This window comes from Mycteria americana, chromosome 7 (assembly GCF_035582795.1).
Source record: "Mycteria americana isolate JAX WOST 10 ecotype Jacksonville Zoo and Gardens chromosome 7, USCA_MyAme_1.0, whole genome shotgun sequence".
In the NCBI taxonomy this organism is placed as follows: domain Eukaryota; kingdom Metazoa; phylum Chordata; class Aves; order Ciconiiformes; family Ciconiidae; genus Mycteria; species Mycteria americana.
The window spans coordinates 18682855-18704067 of NC_134371.1; the positions used below are offsets into that span (position 1 = coordinate 18682855).

At 40.5% G+C, this 21213-nt stretch overlaps 2 protein-coding genes across 11 annotated transcripts in view; one reads left to right on the forward strand and one right to left on the reverse strand.

The window, feature by feature from the left end:
• Window positions 1-1261: 1261 nt before the first annotated feature.
• SLC16A14 (solute carrier family 16 member 14) lies at window positions 1262-16645 on the forward strand. 10 transcript variants are annotated; one of them, XM_075507262.1, is made up of 9 exons: window positions 1262-1606; window positions 3295-3398; window positions 3815-3884; window positions 5830-5972; window positions 6253-6529; window positions 7382-7525; window positions 11783-12778; window positions 13268-13336; window positions 14443-16645. In XM_075507262.1, the coding sequence occupies exons 5-9, from the start codon at window positions 6268-6270 to the stop codon at window positions 14589-14591; spliced, it is 1620 nt and encodes a 539-aa protein (XP_075363377.1). In that variant the 5' UTR covers window positions 1262-1606; window positions 3295-3398; window positions 3815-3884; window positions 5830-5972; window positions 6253-6267; the 3' UTR covers window positions 14592-16645. The 10 variants fall into 10 exon arrangements, with proteins under 10 accessions (XP_075363377.1, XP_075363383.1, XP_075363381.1 ...); XM_075507268.1 differs by having other exon boundaries at window positions 13268-13332; XM_075507266.1 differs by lacking the exon at window positions 13268-13336.
• A 724-nt stretch (window positions 16646-17369) lies between these two features.
• The window catches only part of FBXO36 (F-box protein 36), a 30911-nt gene continuing 27067 nt past the window's right edge, over window positions 17370-21213 (reverse strand). Inside the window, exon 4 of the mRNA XM_075507282.1 lies at window positions 17370-18533. Coding sequence (XP_075363397.1) covers window positions 18342-18533 — 192 coding nt within the window. The 3' untranslated portion in view covers window positions 17370-18341. The remainder of the gene's footprint in view (window positions 18534-21213) is intronic.

Below are 21213 nucleotides of genomic sequence, written 5' to 3' on the forward strand. Positions count from 1 at the left end.
CATGTTAGCATGCTAGATGATTCACAAATCAAAACGTATGTGTCTCAAACTTGTGTAATAACACTAGCCAATAAGCAGCAAATTTCAAGTGTCTAGTCCCTGGCATTAAACCTTTTAAGAAACCAGACTCCAGCCAAAAAGCTAATGCCTAAGGTAAAATCTGGGATACGAATGCCCATACATTGTTGGGCAAGGTGTTGCAAAACACAAAGTAACCTGTATACTTCAGAATGACACACATCTGCAATGCAATACCATAATCTTTTAAAATGGGAAATCTAGTTTTGTTTATGAAGGAGAAGTAAATGAACCCAATCACAAGCCTCTGACACTAATCTAGTTGTTTATTCTGGAAAAGGATTATCTTTTTAAGACTACAATGCAAAGCAGTGTGAGATTTATGTAAAGACTGAAGCCATAGCAATAGCCCATAGTCTGCCACACACTTGAACCAAAACCAGGTTAAAATGTTTCCTATCAATATATTTGATGGACTAGATATATAATGGAACAGAACATTAAACTTTTATGAAAAAATAGATGAGATTTGCATGTGTAAACGGCACATAGGCCAAAAAGCATGATCAAAAATGTCGAAAAAATATATAAAAAGTCCCAAACATATTTTTCAAAACACCCAAACCAATTCTAACAGATTCTGAACCACCATGTTATGCACATAGACAGCATGTACACCACCATTAAAACATTCCTGTTGGTCTCTCATTTCCTCTCCTCTCAAACTACTTCTTGCATCTTCTTGAAGAGCCATTATTTATGCTACTCAGTGCACTGCTGTAGGACACCAAGATTCTCTGATGATGAAGGTTTTGTACACTGGCATACAATCACTTTAGCCTGGGTAAATTCACTGCAAATAGTCAAAGCAATGTATTGCAGAATGTATACCTCATTCGTGTCAGATTATTCAGAAAGATAGAACTGAGGTCTGAATACTGCTTTGAAAAAGTAGGAGTATATTTCTGCAACTCTTCTTCTCCTAGGGGAGGAATATTTTTCAAGCTTATTTATTGCACAAATAAGGTACTATACAACGAAGCTTTCAAGCGTCATTCTTAGGGTGGTTTGGCTACATAAATTCAGCCAGCCTCTCTGAAGTAAACATAATCCAATGGCCATTAAAATCTTGATACTGGCTGCTTTTATTGGATTATATCCTCTAACTCTCTCAGATGTAAATTTCCGGCGATAACCTGTGCAGCAATAAACTTCATTCAGCCACAAGAGTGTGCATGTGAGAGGACTGCAAATCTCCTCCGCCAAACCAGAATTAGCCGGTATCGCAGGAATGAAAGCGCGTGGAGATTTGAAATTGCAGGGAATGGAGACAAGGCGGTGCAGAAGACGAGCTGCCTGGGGGGCAAGAGGCCCAAGACCGGTGCCAGACCCCTACAGAAAATAAGCCCCGGGGCGGCGAGCAGGGGTGAAGCTGAGCTGGCGCGGGCGGCGGAGCGGTGCCGGGCGCAGGTGGACACCAGAGTCTGCAGCAGCTCTCGGGGAACGGAGCAACGCCGCGGGTTTGGCTGACTGCGGGGGCTCGGCGCCGTGGCGGGCTGGGGCGGCGGCGCTGGCAGGGCCGGGCGCGGTGAGTACCTCGGGAGGAGCCGGGAACCGCCGCATGGCACCGGCACCGGCGCGGGCAGGGGACCGCGCAGTAGCTGCGCTGCCTGCGGCAGAGGCAGGCTGGCCCGGCGCGGTGCAGCGCGGCCCCGGGGGCCGGGACGCGGAGCTGCCCGGGGGCGGCGGGAGGCGCCGGCAGCCCCTCCGTGCCGCTGCGGGCTGGGAGCGCTGCCGCCGCCGCCGCAGCGGGGTAACTAGCGGTCATCCTTTGTGCTCCGGCGGGCGGGCGGCGCCTGCAGCCGCGCCGTCCTCCCAAACGCTGCCCCGCCGCCCGGCCCCGCCGCCGCCGAAGCCCCCGCGGGCAGGGGAGGCGGCAGAGCCCGAGGCCGGGCCCCCGGGCTCCCGCGCCGCGGGCTCCGTGACGAGCGCTGCCCCCGTGGCAGCCCGGGGCTCGGGGGATGGCAACACTCCCCGTCTGAGCAGTGTTTTGCATAGGTGAGCTTAGCTGGAATGCTGGGGAGGGCGTAACGTGTACAGCTCCCAAATTCATCATCTTCCCTTGCCTTCGGGCTGCTCTAGTAGCAGTCTGTAACCGTTTACAGAATAGAGGTCCAGCGCCTGATGCAAGCTGCCCATTCTCTTGGCACCAAGGGAAAAAAAATGGTTATTATCTGAGCCTGTTCTCACTGTCCCCGGGGACGTGGGACCACTCGTGTGTCACACTGAGGCAAAACAGCACGGAGGGGTGTCCGGAGAGGTCTTCTGAGCAGGGCCTGGGAAACGGCCCTCAGGGGCAGAAGGGCAGCAGCCCGAGTCTGGGAAATGAACTGCCGCCGACTTCATGCAAACTTGTGACCCTGGCAATTAGCTTAGCGTTTTAAGCGTTTAATTTCCCTGATTTTCTCTTCCTTGTTGGGCACGCACAGTTACGCACTGTGGCTCTGGTCTGCAGAAGTGGCTAGTATCTGCATCTCCAGTGAAGTCATTGATAACTGAAGTGGTCCATGTATTGGCAAGTTGGACTGCCAAAACTTAACAACACCCAAAATAAACTACGTTTTTAACATGTTTTTTCTGTATGTCTTCAAAGACAAATAATTATGTGCTGCATGTCTATACTGGGAATACTGTGAAGCAAAACTCATTACTATTTAAAACGCATTTATGAGTTATCCATTGGAAGTGCCTTTAAAGTACGATTTTATTCTATACTTTTTAACACAGAGGCGATCAGGTACTGGAAGAGGTTACCAAAGTATATGTAAATTATTCATCATATGGACTTTTTATATCAAGATCAGATGTTTTTTGATGGTCCAGTTCAACTAGAGAGCCATAGCTCCACTGATGGTACAGGGAACTTTGGTGTTTTGCTGCTAACTTTGGTCTTATTACAGCACCTGCATTTGTCCCTAAAATAGCTCATGAGTCAGGTTTTCAAAAAAGCTCAGCATCTTCATGGCACTAACATTTGGACCAGTTTTCTAAGAGCTCTGCATACTGTGTGTGCATACAATGTAAAAAGCTTTTCTGAAAAAAAATCTAGTCCTTCTCCAGCTGACCAAGCAAGAATCCAGATTCTCCTGCCTTTAAATGCAATCCCTTGTGAGGGGCTGTATTCAAACACTATTACTGTGAGCGGGTCTTCACTACCTTGCTCATTGGGGAAAGGCGGCTGGCTTCACAAATCAGCTGCTGTTGTTTTCATTGCAGTTTCTCTAGGATTTCACAATTGCAAAGAGCCCCTTGGGCTTCTCTGCCTTCTGTGATACTGTGTTCTTGGCAGTGCTGTGGTGTGGGAAGAAGGCTGAGGGCAGGTAAGTGCATTTCTCCTGGGTGCGACAGGCCACGGGGCGATGAGTCAGTAGTGGGGAGAGGGTCCAGACATCCAGTCCTTGCTTTATCCAAAGCCTGAGAGTTTGTGCAATTATTGGAAATGACGTTCCCTGCTTTTGAGTGTAGTCACTCTGAACTCATTACATTAGTGGAAAGTTAATAGTATAAAAGTAATAATAAGCAAGAATCCAGTTCAAAGGGAAAATATATGCATTTTCTGAGGATTTGTGGGGGTTGACGCAAGCATGACATTAACTTGCATCTAATCAATCTAAGCCTGTTCTGTCAGTAAGATTGCAAAGATGAGTGTCATATCTTTTAATCTTAATGTTGATTATTTTTGCTTTAAATCATTTAAAATATATAAAATATGTATGTATCTATTTCCTGTCCAAAGAAGAAAATATTTGTATCCAGTAGCGGTATTCAGGTGCACACAAAACCAGTCAAAAGCATGAAAGAGAAAGGTGAGGCTCTACATTTAATCCTGACTCTGAACCTTTAGTTACATAATTTTGTATTCCATTATCTAAGATGTACTGTAATATCCATCACACATTTTCACTAATCTTATACAGAGTATGTTTAACAGCTTGCAATTTTCCTTCATTCTGCTACTTCTCATTATTTCCCATTAGCATGATTATTCACTATCTTTATTACCTTTATGCAGTTAGTATTCCTCTCTGTTGTGAGTGGGCTGAATCCTCCATAAGTAGTCATATAAACTACATCACTGAGGGACCTGGCTGCTAGTACATTAATAGGAAAGAGTTGAGATGTCATCTTTAGAGACCTATCCTCTGTAGAGGAAGGATGAAGTATAATTTTAACTAAGGCCATCCCAGGCTGTCCTCCTGTGTTCAGAAAAAAAGTCTGCACCACTGCATGGCTCTGACTTGTTCCCCTGCTACCCTTCCCCTCACCATGTATACAGTCCTGCCTCAAACATGCTGCAGGACCTCTAGAAAGGCCTCTGAGCATAATCCCCCTTCTCTCTGCCTCTTGATTTGGAAAGAAAACGCCAGCAAGTCATTTCAGTGTGTGCTTCCACTGGCACCTAGGTGTGGAGTCATCAGTTGGTCCCAGCTTATCCTCATGCAGCAAGTGTTAAATGTGCACAGTTCTTGTTCTTCCCCGCTGTGTCACCAATACCTTCCGTGGCCAAGTTAGGGCTAGTGATAACTCAGTCCATAAAGAGTATCCATCTATGAAAAATTTGATACCAGGAGTACAACGTATTTTAGCTCCAATTCACTATGAGGCAAATCGGTGTGCTCTGAGAGGAACCTAGATGTTCAAGCTGCCCTTAGCTACACATAATTACCTGTATTGCAAGCAAGAGATATGTGACACAACTACAAAGGTAACTTACCCAGCAGCCACTCTGGAGAGGTTACATGTATCAGCAGGTTTTCACTGTTGTCTGTGAAATAAATGGTGGCTTTGACCAATCAGCTCTGACTCCATCTACCTATTAGTATGAAACACTTCAAGGCCTTCTCTGTATGTTTATCTAGCAATAAGAAAAAAGTAACATAGTTTGGAAAGGTAGTAAGTTGAGAAGCAAAATATACTCATGTATTTAAAGACAACAGCCCAAATATTCAGTTAGTACAGAATCTGAGGTAGTTCATTCACTGCCGGTTTTCAGTAGTGAGGAGCTAGCCCTGAGGCACACCTTCTGAGGGCTCAGAGAATACATAAGAAGCTTTTTTAAACAATTTTTGATAACTTTCTTCTCTCTTTTGACTGTTGTGAAGCTGATGGCTCTTTTTATTTCTCCAGAGAAGAAAAGAAGACAAAAAATTACCATCTCTGGTAATTTGTATCATTACATTTCTAGTCTCCATGGAAACCTATGTGGTGCTCCACAGTCGGGTAACATTTCAATATGTTGCAGCAGAAATCAGATGGAGGGAAGACTGGGTTCTGCACCTTGCCTGCTAATCAATTAAAAATTGTTTTGAAATTATTTTCACATTGTGTTGCAGTCTTCACTTAGAGTAACAATGGAAGAAATAAAAGTAATCACATTAAGCTATTATGGCCTGATCCTACGTACACCTATGCACATAACTCTGCCACTCAGTTTGATTCTGATAGGCATTGACATAAATTTGGAAGAATTCTTTGGTTTTAGTAGGATTATATGGGTTACTACTATGGAAGCATAATAGCAAACTGTTTGTCAAGTTGACTCTAATAAAAGTTTAAAGCTTGTCAGAGAGGTAGTAACAATCCCCTTGTTGTAATTTATGTAAGCAAAGCATTTTGGAAGTCAAGAACCTTAAATCTTTACCTTTCTCTGTCTTCACTCTTGTTCTTCCACTACTCAAAACTGGTTTCCTCTGAAAAGATATGGTAACTTCATCTACCTGCCTTTTCAGGATTTTCTTTTTTTATTCCAAGCTTTATCAGCTTGAACACAAAGGCACACAATCTTACTGGGACAGCAGAAGGTGATAAGGAGAAGGAATATACAGAGAGAGACCGGTCTTTTTTTTGTGACCACAGTCAACCCATGAAGAGTGAGTGCTCTCAGCCACCTACAAGTAAGTAAAGTATATAGTAATGGAAATAATGCAGCCTACTGTCAACCCGTAAATGCTCCTGCATAGACAGCCATAATAATAAGGTACACAAAGAAATACATTAATTAGAGAATTTTCTAAGCATTTTACATTTTAACAATGAAAACCCAGTATTGGCTTTACAACTGCACTAAATCACAATGGTGAAATGTGGTTGTGATTAATGCCATTCACTATAACCAAACTACAAAATCTGATAATTTTGTATGTATTCTGAAGGTATTTACTGCATTTGTTTCAGAATACCGTGGCAAAAATGTATGCTAGTCGAGAGGATATGGGATATGATTTTGGAGATGACTCAAAAGTTGGAAATAAGCCAGTTAAGCCTAATCCAAACATCGATGGAGGATGGGCTTGGATGATTGTACTTTCCTCTTTCCTTGTGCACATACTTATCATGGGGTCCCAAATGGCCCTTGGAATACTCAACATGGAATGGCTCGAAGAGTTTAATCAAAGTCGTGGCTTAACGGCGTGGGTTAGCTCCCTCAGCATGGGCATTACACTTATTGTAGGTATGTTCCAGCATAATTTATTGCAAAACTACAAAGATTTTTAGAATATGTTTGCCACTCATCCCTCAAGTATTTTCTTACAGTTTTCCATTTTATTAGCAGAGCTGCCCAAGTTCTCCTGAGTTGCCTTTTTAAAATCACCAGGACAAATTTTACAAGTTAGAGGGAGAAAGGGAACAACAGGGAAGATGATAAAGAAGACAATTACTCCAGGAGACAGCATGAGCAGGAAAGGATGCCTGTGACTTCAAGGTCTCACTAGAATTAAGAAAATGGATCATCTGTGAAGCTTGTGGTCCTCCATCTGGGAGGAGAAAATGTTGAATTTGGACAGTTTATATTTCAGTTGGGCAGCTGAACTAAAATTTATTTTTTAAGTTGTGGTTGGATCAACCCAAAATAATATCTGGAGGGGTATGTTTGTGTATATATGTATATACACACCTCTGTCTCCCTAAATAGAGATTGAAAAAGTTGTGTTTAGGTCTGCCTAAAATATTCCACTGAAAACAAAATAAAATGTTTACTTTCTAGTTACTTGTGAAAAAGGCCTGCACTCAGAGAGCATTAGTATTGGGAATAACGGTTTCAGTTTCTTTCTCTGTTTAAACTGTCCCTTCTTCATGGGGCAACTTTGATTTTAGGTTTTGCGGGTATTTACTAAGTATTTGGTCGGTTGGTTGAATTTTTCTTTTCACGATTTTAAACAGTAATAGGGAAAATAAACTGAATTGCATGAGTAGCCTGATGTTTAACATTTTGTTTAAAACATTAAGAATCTTCATGTGAAAAGTTATTAAAGAGTGTAGAGAATTAAATAATAATTTAACATTTTTCCATGTTTTTTAACAGGTCCTTTCATTGGTTTATTCATCAGTATGTGTGGGTGCCGCAAGACAGCTATAATTGGAGGGATATTGAATGCCCTAGGTTGGATACTGAGTGCCTATGCCTCAAATGTGCACTACCTCTTCCTTACGTTTGGAGTGACAGCCGGTAAGCTGTATTCGCATTTGAAAGTTCTTTCAATTATTTTTGATTCCTTTGAAGGTTATCTGGGTGAGTAAAGAGGGAAGTTAGACTGTAAAGTTATTCCAGCTTTTCTTTCACACTCTTTACAGCCTGTTATCTTTTCAGAAAATTTATTTATTTACACAGTGGATTGGGCCCAATTACTTTTGTTGTCATTTAAATCTGCCATGTGGAGATGGTATTTTTATCAGTTCCTCCCAAGTGAATACATTAGAGGGTATTTTTAATTAGAAGAATTAACGTAACCCAAACTCTAGAAGTGGAATTTAAAGATGTTAAAACACTGTTGAATTATGTATCTAGCTAACTCCTCTCTCTGTCACAGGAAGAAACAGCAAATGTTTTCTACAGGAGCTGCTCCGCATTAATAAACTACCAGATTATGATAACTATGTACTGCTTCGAAACCCATTTTAAAGGGTGTTGTGGGTTACTGCTGGTAGGCAGCTAAGCCTCACACAGCTGCTTGCTCACTCTCCCGCAGTGGGATGGGGGAGAGTATCAGAAGGGTAAAAGTGAGATAAAGACTGTTTAATACGTAAAGCAAAAGCTGCATGCACAAGCAAAGCAGAATAAGGAATGCATTCATTACTTCCCATGGGCAGGCAGATGTTTAGCCATTTCCAGCAAAGCAGGGTTTTCATCATGTGTAACGGTTACTTGGGAAGACAAACGCCACAACTCCCAGTGTCCCCTCTTCCTCCTTCTTTCCCCCCGTTTTATTCCTGAGCATGACGTCATATGGTAAGGGATAGCCCTTTGGTCAGTTGGGGTCAGCTGTCCCACTGTGTCCCCTCCCAGCTTCTTGTGCACCCCAGCCCACTCACTGGCAGGGCTGCATGAGAAACAGAAAAGGCCTTGATGCTGTGTAAGTACTGACCAGCAACAGCTAAAACATCCCTGTGTTATCAACAGTGTTTGGGTCACAAATCCAAAACATAGCACCATATGAGCTACTATGAAGAAAATTAACTCTATCCCAGCCTGAATTAGGACAATGCATGTGGTCGTATTTCATATGTAGTTTCTAATAAAGGATATTCAGATTACATCAACAACCACTAATAGCAATTAATTTTGCTACATGATTTTTACAATCAAAATCACTGAAAGAAGTAATATTTTGTCATTTTTATTGGAATTAGGTCTCTAGAAAACCTTTTGACAAGTGTAAGAGCCCAATCAAAATATGAAAAGGCATGCGTGTTTAGGCATCTTACTTGAAAACCAACAGATCCTTAGTGCCTGAATGCTCAGTTTCTAGCAAAATGTGCCTTCTTCTGAAAAAATTTAGTTACTTTAAGAAAGTTATGTAGAAGAACCCAGTATTATCTGCATAAAAGAACTACTCCATTTTATTCACTGTTCATTTCTGGAAACTGTTAATAGATATGAAACGAAAACGCTAAAGTGATCCAAGTGAGAAATACAAAATTTGGTCTTTAATTATTACCTGAGCAACACTGAGCAATTCAAGGGGCTTTGAAATATTATTCAATCCATGGATAACATGCCCAGTTATGTTTGCAAATGAAGCATGGTATCTATGTTATACATGACAGAAGTGTTATGGAAAAAATTGTTTGCAATACTAATAATAGCTTCAGCACCCTCCATTCCCTCAAACTACCCTTTCACAGAATTTCACAGAAATCTGCAGAATTTCTGTACATAATTTTTTATCTAGCTCTCTGGATGGAAAAAAATTGAAACTAGCGAGAATCATTGTGATGACTATTTATAGTGATGACCACCATACCATAGATTTCAGTAATGTTGTAAATTCCTGAACAAAGAACAATAATCACAGGCAGGGTTATGCCCTTTTCGGAATTTCTGTTTCCATATATATTGAATATAATCAAGCAGACAGGAGTCTACACAGTCTCTCAGCCCTTGCTCCTTTTCAGAAAGAGCATACTGAAAATACCAGACAAAAGCCAGAAATTATACAGAGAATTTAAAGAGGGGTGAAAACCATATTTTCAGAAAAAATCTGAGGCAAATTTTTACATGAGGTGGAGAAGTGATATGCTGTTGCAGGAGTAATTCTGGCCAGAAAACCAGCGTAGAGATGCCTGAGATGTTTCCTCCAGCTCTATGAGACCTCCATTCACCATCCCCTCGCTTGCTGTCCTCTCCCTCACCATCCCCTCACTCACTGTCCCCTCACCACTCCCTCCCTCACCATCTCCTCACTCGCTCCCCCCTCACTCATGATCTCCTCACTCACCCATCGCCTCAGTTCCCATCCCCTCACTCCCATCCCCTTCCTCATGGTCACCTCACTCACCGCCACCTCAGCGAAGTTTCATGTTCTCATGGCCACTAGGTGTAAGACTGCTGTTCAGTTACAGTGGCCGCCTCCTGCTGCGATCACTTCTGGGCCTCCTTGCAGTGCTCGTGGGCTTACTCGTGCCTCCTGTTCTCCCCGTTGGTGACCCACCGTGCCAGATACCCTCATGCAGCGCGTCCCCACGTTCCCAATCTTGTCGTCCCGGCCACAGCCACCCTTGCCGCCTCAGCTCCCGTTCCCAAAGCACCCTTCATCTCAGTGTGGTTCCCCTCCCCCAGCTCCTGACAGTGTTGCCCCCTCACCTCCTGGCTGCCAGCTTCACCCCAGCTCCACGGGCTCTCCTCCCCGCAGCAGCAGTATGGGGGGGCAGAGGAGCCTTCTCCCCCCTCACCCATCCCAGGGACCCCCGGGGTGGGCACCTGGAGCCATTGGTGTCAGGGAGCCCCTGCGGGCTGGGGGGCAAAATGCCCCTGGGGCCCCGTGGAGAAGGAGAGCAGAGCCGGCCCTGCCGCTGCTGTTGTGGTGCAGGGTGACATACCTGTGAGGAAAAGGAGTGGAGAGGCCTGTGGCCCTGTATTGACCTGTGAAGGTGGCATGCCTTTGTGTGTGATTAGACTACGTTTCGTTATGTAGCCCACAGAACGAAAAGATAAGATAAAACAATTTAAAAAATGTCTTGTTTCTCGGGATGCGCAGGGAAGCACAGTAAACACTAACACAAGTACAAGCCCAGGATGTTTTTTTCCCAGCAGTCAATGGCAGGCTGGCCTGATGAGGCAAGGAGTCTTCTGGGGGGCAGAGAGATTTCCTTAGAGTTTGTGGCTGCATTTGGGGAGGGAGACCTTGTGCAAAATAAAAGCCTGATTATGTATTTGCATAGCAAAGAAATAAATACTTTTGACAGGCAAAACAAGTCAGCTCTGGCCACAGTACACTGCCGTGACGTCGAGGTGCTTTTTTTCAGGCTTTGCTGGAATAACAGCTCTTTCTCCGATCTAGCTGTAGCTAGATCATGCTGTAGGTGCATGCAGCTACATTATCAGCTATTTAGGAAAACTTTTAGGCCCAAAACACTCTTTTTAAATTACGATCACAGTGAATTTGGAAGCATCTTCTGCATACACCTCTTCCAGTCCAAATCCCCTGTCAGGAATTTGCTGTGAGAAAAACTGGGCAACTGTTACCTTTAATGATGTGTTTGCACAACTCTCAATACTTTCTGCTTGAAATAGGTACCATTAATACCCTGGGTTTTAACTGCAAGTAAGGGAATTTCTACAAAATTAGAGATCGGCCTTTTAAGAATATGCCTGTACAGTTACTGTGTGGCCCTCCCTGGAGTGCCCAAAGAGAAACCTGGAAGCCATCCAAGGTCCTACTGCCAGGCTAACCCCCTGTGCTGACTCCTGAAATGTATCTCCTGGTCACTGTGGCTCCACAGTTACAAAGCAAGGACAAAAACTCAGTCTGGATCTTCATTGCTGGTGAACTTAGGCAAAAGCAACAAGATGTGCCCACTAAGCAATTTCTGGTCACTGATACAATCAGATGCAAGTATAACAAATGCAGATATTTCAAAATAGGGTTTGTTTATGTTTGTCCCCATATTAACTGTCACTAATTTACTGTGGGATGTTTGGGGCTTTCCAGTGGTGTCATGCTGAACTGAGGTAAAGGTTTTATCTTCCATGTGTTTCAGTTTTTCCAGCAGTTAAATAGCAGTATTGTATTCTCACTGGAATGAGTATTGCAAATTTTAGAAGATATTACAAGACAGAAATGAAAGTTAACATGAGAATTGAATATTTATTCTCAGTCTTACTGCTATGCTTGTGCAAAAGTTAGGAATAAAACCGATTCATTTTTCACTGCTTTTTATCTTGTTGGCAAAAAGTTCAGATTGACTTCGGTTTTTATTTTCATAGGCGTTGGAAGTGGCATGGTTTATCTCCCTGCGGTGGTCATGGTAGGGCAGTATTTTCAGAAGAGAAGAGCTCTTGCACAAGGACTCAGTACCACGGGAACAGGATTTGGAGCTTTCCTAATGACTGCCTTACTGAAGTACCTCTGCACCGAATTTGGGTGGAGGAACGCCATGTTCATCCAGGGTGCCATCTCCCTGAACCTTTGTGTCTGTGGGGCGCTTATGAGACCACTCTCTCCCAAAGACACTGTTAGTGAAAAATATGTTGTGAGAAGTAATAGTGGAGATAATCAGGCAAGAGCTCTGTCCCATTCTGCAGAGACTATAAAATCTAACGGAGTCCTCAGTGAAGAACCAGAAAAAAAAGAAGAGGCAACAAATGAAGAAGTGCTTGACAGTGTTCAGCACATAGAAATGGGAGGTAAATCTAGAAGCGGAAGGAATATGTACGGACTGCGTGTTCTTAAAACAGTGAGCCAGCTGACAGCTACAGTCAGGAAGGGCTTTGCAATATGGTACTCCAGCTACTTTGGAGCTGCATCACTGTTTACCAATAGAGTATTTGTGGCCTTTATAATTTGGGCTTTGTTTGCCTACAGCAGCTTTGTCATTCCTTTCATCCATCTTCCAGAAATAGTCAAGCAGTACAACTTATCTAGTCAGAACAATATATTCCCTTTGACATCCATTATAGCCATTGTTCATATTTTTGGTAAAGTGATCCTTGGAATCATCTCTGATCTCCCATGCATCAGCACGTGGAATGTCTTCCTCATGGCTAACTTTACCCTGGTCACCTGCATTCTTACTTTGCCACTAATGCAAACGTACATTAGCCTGGCTGTGGTTTGTGCTCTAATAGGATTTTCTAGCGGCTATTTTTCTCTAATGCCTGTTGTGACTGAAGATTTAGTTGGAACTAAACACCTTGCGAATGCCTATGGTATCATCATTTGTGCCAACGGAATATCTGCATTGCTTGGACCACCCTTTGCAGGTAAAAAGTTCAAATCTCTAACCAACGGATGTTTGTATAATAACCATGTGACTGGTTATATTATTAAGATTTCTTATGTTCTGAGCATGTGTAGTTAACAAAATTACAGCTGCTCCAGAATGGTCCGTAACATCCAGCTTATACAACATCTGCTGGGTACCAGCTCACTATTCACACACTACAAATTACCGTCCTTGCAAATAACCCCACATCTATTGCAAGCTATCCTTTCAATGGTATTTTTCCTTAAAATATTATCGTATACTTTTTTAAAATGGAAAGGTTTAACCTGTTTTTATCTGTTTTGTGTAATATATGCACTATACATACTCATGCCTCTAGATGAAAAAATGATGAATAGTTTTCAGGGTAGGCAGGTGTTTGTACCATAGTATTACACCCAAGAACTATAAAGTGTGTTTGAGTGTCACCACTCTAAGCTGCCAATGAATGTGTTGATTTAACTAACTTAGCTTTGCCTTCCTTCAGCCAGAAATGTCTACTTTGGGGACTGCACTGCTCATAATCTCTTCACTGCCATCCACAGCAGAAGTGTATGTATGTTATCCCTGAAGTTATAGGTTTAAACAAACATTCATTATAAGTTTTCTCATAGAAAGAGGCAGGGAAGTACAGGAGAGGTATAGGTACTGATTGTCAATACTATAGCCAGACTACAGCTATCTTTTACATATACGCAGATCAGAGGAAAGCAGTAAGAAACCTTGTGAGTAATGGCTGTGGTGAGCCAGGGATGGCTCTAGGCTGAACTGAAGCTATTAGCAACCAAGAAGAGCGAGAATGCTCTCACCTTCTCTCCCCACCATTGAGTGAGCTGACACGATTTAGAAGAAAGCTCATTTAGTGCCCTTTGAAAAGCAGCAGTTTTACTCTACCATATATTCTTTCAGCACCTCTCAGTCTGTGCTGAACATGTCTTTGTGTTTGGTCATTAGTAACGAAGCAAATAGGATGCAATTAGTTGATGTAAAAAAAGCTTCCAATCTTGAGGTTAGATCGCAATGCAACCAGCATGACATGAGGGAATTTTGCTATTTTGGGTTCTCAAACCTTTCTGAAGTAACTTTAATGTATTTTTGCAAAGGAATTAAGGTTGGAATGAGAGTCATTGCAGTACTGAGATTATATCTCTTGAAAAGTCTTTTATTGGTATGTGAATCTTTGAGAAAGCTATTGGGAATGTGTTTGCTTGCACAGCATTTGAACTAGCCTGCAGTATTGGGCATTTTACAAAGAAAACAGTAGGGTCGAAGAACTAATTGGTTTGGGATTCCAAAATGTCTATTTTAAAGTCAGACCTGTGATAACTTACTTGAAAAATGTGCAGTTTTAGAGAGAAGGTTGCTTGGCTTCTTAGGATGGCACATAGCTAGAGTCTCATTTTAAGACTTCCACGATACTTAAATGAGGGGATAGGTTTTGCCCTAGTTTTGGGTTTTGGTGAATGAACAAGAGATTTTGTTAATACATTTCCATTTGTAGCATCTAGAGGAGGAGACAATCACCACCTCTTTTTTCCACAAAACACCTATGGATTTCACTGAAATGTCATAAGAGAAATGTGCAGTATTTTTCGTATTTTTCCATGCAATGTACCTTGTTGTCAAGCTTTGTAACAAACATGTTTTGTCCTTATTTTGCAGGTTGGATCTATGACATCACACATAAATACGATTTTTCTTTTTACATATCTGGCTTGCTATACATGGTGGGAATAATTTTTTTACTTATACAACCTTGTATTCAAAAGAAACAACCAAGAGAAAAGTCTACGGAAGAGGCACAAGTATAGAACAAATTCCAGAAGTTTTTTTACAGATTTTTTTTGTTTTCATGTTTCTATTGTATGACAGTATGAAGTTGTTCTTATGGAACCAACCACATTGAACTGTACTTAAGTGAAAAGCAAATGTGCTCCAAAATGCTAATAAATTATTAGAAATATGCTTTTAAAATGAGTTAAGATCTTTTACTTTAGAACTAACAAATACACTGATTAAAAGCACCCTGCCAATCTTTTAAAATTGGAACAATGCCAGGAGCCTTTACCCTTGCTTCTCTTTTAACTTTTCACCACTAACCATTGGTGAAACTCCATTGACTGCAGTGCAGTTACTCCTGATTTACACTAGTCCTACAAGAGAATTTGATCAGGATATGAATGATTTATAAAAGTCCTTCCTACTATGTATTCTGCCTGATAAAAGATTAGTTACTGAGTATGAGAGAATGATTGTATTTCTTACCTGGCTAGTCAGGTACTGTTGAAATGCTAGTACAATAGTTAATTCAGTGTATTAAAATTACTATTTCTGTGATGCAAAACTGAGGAAAAGTTCTTATATTTTTGTGAAACAATGCTCTACTTCAAGGATTTTTTATTTTATTTTTTTAAAATATCAACTGCATAATAAAGTAGCCATCCTCAATACACAGGCTGCATTATAAATGCTGTGACATTTAATGCACCTGAATTAAAACAAATATAAAAGCAAAAACAGGCAACATATGGAAAATATTATTGTTATTCACAAACTGGAAAATGTTTCCAGAAACAGTTTGAAGTTTCTGGCTGCTTTCCCTATTTAGAGGTATTGTAGAACTTTGTAACATTGCCATTGACTCCTTCCATGGGACTTGTTTGTCAAGTAAACAGTACTAAAGAAACAGAGCTGGGAAAAATTGGCCAAATACAGTTTTAGAAGGAACTGGACTACAGCATACTAAATTTTGTTACAATTAATTTAATAATAAAACCTGTTACATTATGATCAGTCATGTTGCTGCTCATAAAGTACACCATGAACTGTCTAAGACCTGTCATGTTTGAGATGTTTATTCACTAGAAAATTAGATAATGCAAAGCATGGAAGAGCTAAAGACCATTTAAAATATTCAAATACATTTTCTTAACATTAAGCGCTTGGTAATCAACGCAGAATGTTTTGTATGGTGGTACAAGACACACTTTTTTCAGCTTTGAGAGGTGAGTCTGATGTTAATTTTCCTATATCAAATAAAAGTCACTGTATGTTTTTTTTCCTGCTAGCTTTATGAAAGTTTTTTCATAACAAATCAGGTTCTTAGTTTAATACTCACACGTGCTGCTGGAATTCTTTAAAAACAATCGATACTATTCAGTTATATTGAACAAATACTGGGAAACAGTTCAGTATGCAACAATAACATTATACAGATCTTTTTATAGCTGCAAGGTTGGTTAAAAAAAAGTCCTGAACCTCAACCTGTATTGTACTATATTGCAATTCACCAACTTCTTAGTTTCACACTTCTACAACTGTTGGCAGGGACATACTTTAAAATAGATCACTGAAATGAGCCCAGTTAAAAAAGCAAACCTTAAGAAAACCCCAAACTACTTTAAGATTTAGATCAATTCATTCATATAGGATAGTTAGGTATGGCCTTTAAAATTCATGTTAAAACAACTGAAGTGGCAGTGAACCGCAACACATGGTGTGAACACACAGCCAGTAATTTCTTAAAATCAGCTTTTTTGTTCAAGAAAATGTTCATGTAAACTACACTTTCACATTGGTTCTTTTGTTACAGGTTTAATGTCATCTTGGTGTGAATGCTGCTCCTAGCTTATTTTAACTGAGCTATCTTTTATTGGTGAAATATATGTATATTGAAGTGATAATTTCCCTCAATTTCCTTTTTTTTCTTTTTGAAAGATATGTACCCTTTATACTTAGATCTTCACTTTGTCTTTTGTCAAAATCAAATTTATTTGCATATTACTGTAATGAAGAATATGTTGTTCACTTATGATATCTGCAATATACCTTTCTATAGAAGTCCTTACTGGGCCATATGATGGGAATAAACTTACCTTACCCAAAATTTCACTTTCTGTTCATTTGCTAATTGAGTTCATTTTTTTAAGCTTAAAAATGAAGATCCTCCTGCAAAATTATTGTTCTTATTTCTCATATCGGAAGGGACAGGTACATGGTTGATCAAGGAGAAGGGAAGGTGGGCTGACACAATCGAGTTAAATTAGGATTTTAAATTAATATTCACTCAGTCCATATTGGCTAGCATGGGTTCTAGTTTCCTAATCCGAAACTGCCAAAATCTGTTATGAGTGCACAAGCTAAGAAAAAAATTCATTAGTGGTAAATTGACAGAAAGTGAGAAAAGAGGGTCTGTTGTTTAGTAGCCCTGCTGACATACTGCAGTTCTTAAAATCATATCTCTAAAGCAAAATTACATTTTATAGTGTTTTATTACACAGAACAGAAATTTTATGAATACAGTATTTATGCACATCATGAAATTTTTATTTGTCATTGTCCTAAAAGGAAATAGGCACAAAGAGGAAAGAATATACTTAAGTGTTTCTTCATCTAAAGATCTACAATCACCAAATGCTTCAAGAATATTGGTATATCATTGTAGAACAAAATATTCTTAATCTAAATTAGCAAATATCTTTTAAGAATTAAAATACTGCTTTATAAAGAAATAGAATGATACAAGAATCCTGTATTTATAGTTTTTAATCTATTTATAAAATTCAAGTTTAATACTTGACATGTTAAAAAATTGTAAACCTAATACACTCTTCAAATATTACACTATTCTATCCAAATACTGCAATCACTGTTTTTAGTGCCCAGGTCTTAAGTCTAGTCAATGGCAAATGATGTATTAATCAACTGGTACTTTCAGAGTAATAATATTTGGCCTCTTAGTTACTGAAGTTGACTGTTGGAGTAAGTCAGTAATGTCAGTAAGAACTGCCTTCATTTTACAACACTCTTCAGTAACCATTGTTACAGTCTTCTAAGATAGCAAATCTCTTATCAAACATGCAACTTGAACACTGGAATTCAATTACTTTCAGAAGCTCCTGCATCAGCAACATCGAGGAAAAATTTTGCCCATATACCATTTTGGCAGAGTGCCTCAAACATGGCTTTGACAGATTGTCCAAGATGAGGACGATCATTTGATCCACACCCTCCGTCACCAAAGAAGTTTCTTCTTGGTGACAAAATTATTATTTGCTTGAAGTTTAGATAATTATTTTAAAAACCTTTTAACACACATCAAACTCTGGAACCAGCTACATGTGACTTGCCCATAAACATTGCAAGTTTACCATGGTGGACAGTAAAAACTTCAGCATTCATCAGCAATTTTTGTAGTAAGAAATGATACATCGTTTTCTGTAACAGTAATGATGACAATGCCATAGCATCTGATATAAGATATGGAGCATGTATAGCATATATACAAAATAGAGAAGTCAGAACAAAGAAGTACAAAGAAGCCACAACCTCTTCCATTGCTAGTAACTGCTACAATGCTGACTGTAACACAATTTCAGGATGCCCAACATATTAAACTTTGTATTATTTGCATGTTGCTCTGAGTAAGATGTATTTTGTTTTTCCTCTTTCAATCCTTAAAATAATCTGCTTTCCCTAGTAAAGCAGAAAAGTCAGTATGTCTGACCTGATAAACAGCAAATCCACACCTTATGACAATTGCTTCAATTAAAAATGCATCTTTATTCAGTTTGTTTTTTGTTCTGAGCATCTTGTTTCTGCCTCCTCCTTCGGAGCTGCAGCTGTAGCTGAAGTCTGTTTGTGAAGAAGAATTGTTTCCAGCCCATTTCCTGCGCAAGTTCTTTCATTTCAGGTGTAATTGTATCACACAAGTTCTCCACAATATTTTCCCATAGCGCATTACTGTTACATATCTAGTTGTAAGAGAAAGTAGAGGCTTAAAATCATAATTTGGCTTATTCATTGCTGATTATTTTACTACACAAAATGTGCTTAGACAACACAGATGCCTTGTATGGAGGTCACTTGCAGTGCAAGCTGCTCACCTATCTTGAAAGACACAGTATTAGTTAAAACTGAATGATGACATCGGAAGTTTTGCCCAGTGTTGCCATCGCAAGATATTGCATGTTCTTCTGTGAAAAACTTGAGAAGTTTCATTTGGTATGATATCAAAGGCCTTTCTGCCACAGTAAAAGCAGCTGTAATGCCACATATTTTCCTGTATGTAATTCATACAGCCCCACTGAAATCAATGAAGGTGTGTAAGATTATGCCAAAGAACTTGTCAGGATGTAGAAATCACATCACAAATACTAATATTTTTCCAGGTAAGTAAAAGAAGCAAATTGCCTTTGGACTTCCTACAGAAATGCAATTTTAAGAAGCTTTCAGAAGCACTGTAGGGATTAAGCCTGTTTCTCAGGAGATGCTTCCCTCTTTCAGAATGACTCCATAAACAGAATCAGGCAGAAAAATTATACTATAAACAGGAAGAAAGAATTATGTAATTTGTTAGATGACAGAACCATCAAAAACAGAATTAGGAAGATACTCTGTGTCATTGTGTATTGTCTGCCCATTGTAAGTTACACCAGAGCATAGTAACATTGATTCTTCTCCCAAACGCTCCACTTTTCTAAATGTGTAATTGCAGGGACCCAAGTGGAGCTGTACTAGATTACTGCAGTGCAAGTAGCTGGTATGTCTGTCACAAGTAGTCACAGAAATAGCAAAGCAAAAGTTCTGGAATAACTTCTGTTACATACTGCTGATGTAGCTGGATACCTTAAACTATTTAATTCACTGACTACAGCACATCTGTATCAGTATTTGTGGTCCTGTTTCTGTTGTTCTTGAATTGTGAGAGTGATCATACTGCAGGCACACACACACTAGCATATTTTAGCAAAGGAAAAGCAGGGATTACTGGGGGAAAATTGCTGTAGAAGTCCTGAAATGAAAATACATGCATTTTTAAAGTTTTCTTTAAATTTCTGCTTGCTCTCTGTCTCTAACCATTCTGCTGCTCCTATGGAAAATGGACACCATTAAGTTAAAAATAGTGGAGACTGGTTTTTAGTATCCTATATTTGTATTTCCAAATACAGTGTTCTATTAAAAAAAAATACAGAAAGAAAAAAGATAATCACTGTCATTGCTGTGGTTTCCTTTCCGTGCCGATGGCTTCTGAACTGCGTAATAACAATTAGATCTTCCCTTGCCTAAATCGGCACGAAGAGCTGCCGGGCGGGGCAGAGCTGCCGGGCGGGGCAGAGCTGCCGGGCGGGGCAGAGCTGGCGTCCGGGGGCAGCGCTGGCGTCCGGGGGCAGCGCTGGCGTCCCGGGGCAGAGCTGGCGTCTCGGGGCAGAGCTGGCGTCCCGGGGCAGCGCTGGCGTCCCGGGGCAGCGCTGCCCGGCCAGCGCAGGAGAGGTGCTGCTCGCTCCTGCCTGGGGAACTTAGCTCCCTCTGGCGAGAGGAGCTTCCTCCAGCTCGTAGAAAGCGGCATTTTTCTTTTTGCAGTTTAGTTTTGCCTATCTAAAGCCCTCGTACAAAGCAAACGAATCCTATCCTGAGCTTGTGCTGGGAGACATCACAATATCGAAGTTTGCTGAAAAAGTATCTGGAAAACTCATGCAGTGCTCCAACGGTGCAGTGCACATTAGGACTTCTGTACGTTGTTTCTTTGGAGATGGAGCTTCTCCTACAATGCTTAAAAATAGTGCCTACTGAAAACCTAAAATACTTTGAAATGCACACTGAAAGCATCTGAATGCTCTGGAGAGCGGGATTTATGCTCAGAACTACACAGTCAGAGAAATGCCAGGCTTTGGGTAACAAGTGAAGATACCTGTTTAGTTCAGCCTATGAGGATGCATTGCACAGGATGGACTTACGGAGTTTTTCACACTCCACTTTTCAGTCCTGAGTGCAGAGACTGCTCTATTTTTCCCTGTTGGAAAAACTGAATATGCTATTTTATAATTCCACAGAGAGCAGCATTCCAGCCTACACATAAATTAGTCTGGAAATGAAAATTCACAGTATTGGGGCAATTTTTTAATTTCTTAAAAATACTGCTGAAATTAGAGAAAGAGCATGGCATTAGTAGTTGTAATAGTTTATTTCATTGTGCCAAAATCTTTATTATCATGCAATATAATTCTTTCTAGGATTTCCTTAAATTCCAGAATATCCAAGGCTTTGTGTTAAACTAATAAAAAGTTTACTGCCCTCCACAGTACCTCATCCTACTCTACTCACACTCTGCAAATGACAGGTGGATTCCAAATATACTAATCAATAATTTCCTGACCTCCCTTCTATCCATTCTCTTCCTCTCCTTTAGTTGTTTCTGTTCACTTATCCTCTACCAGTTGTTTCCCAGTCACAATATCAACTGTTTTATCTTCAAACTGAAATAAAGCCGAGAACTCAGCAAGCTTATCTATTTCCATCTGCCCTTCATCTTTAAATTCATGACATGCTCTATTTTGCTATCTCGCCATTTTCTCCTGTGCTTTCTTTAGAGTGTCTCCTGTTTCTTGTGCTCACTTGAACTCAGTCTCACTAAAGCATCTATAATGCCTTTGT

Coding starts and splice junctions, on each gene's coding strand:
- SLC16A14 (XM_075507262.1), top strand. CDS start 6,268: ATGTATGCTAGTCGAGAGGATATGGGATATGATTTTGGAGATGACTCA. Junction 7,526..11,782: donor TACGTTTGGAGTGACAGCCG/GTAAGCTGTATT, acceptor TTATTTTCATAG/GCGTTGGAAGTGGCATGGTT. Junction 12,779..13,267: donor GCTTGGACCACCCTTTGCAG/GTAAAAAGTTCA, acceptor GCCTTCCTTCAG/CCAGAAATGTCTACTTTGGG.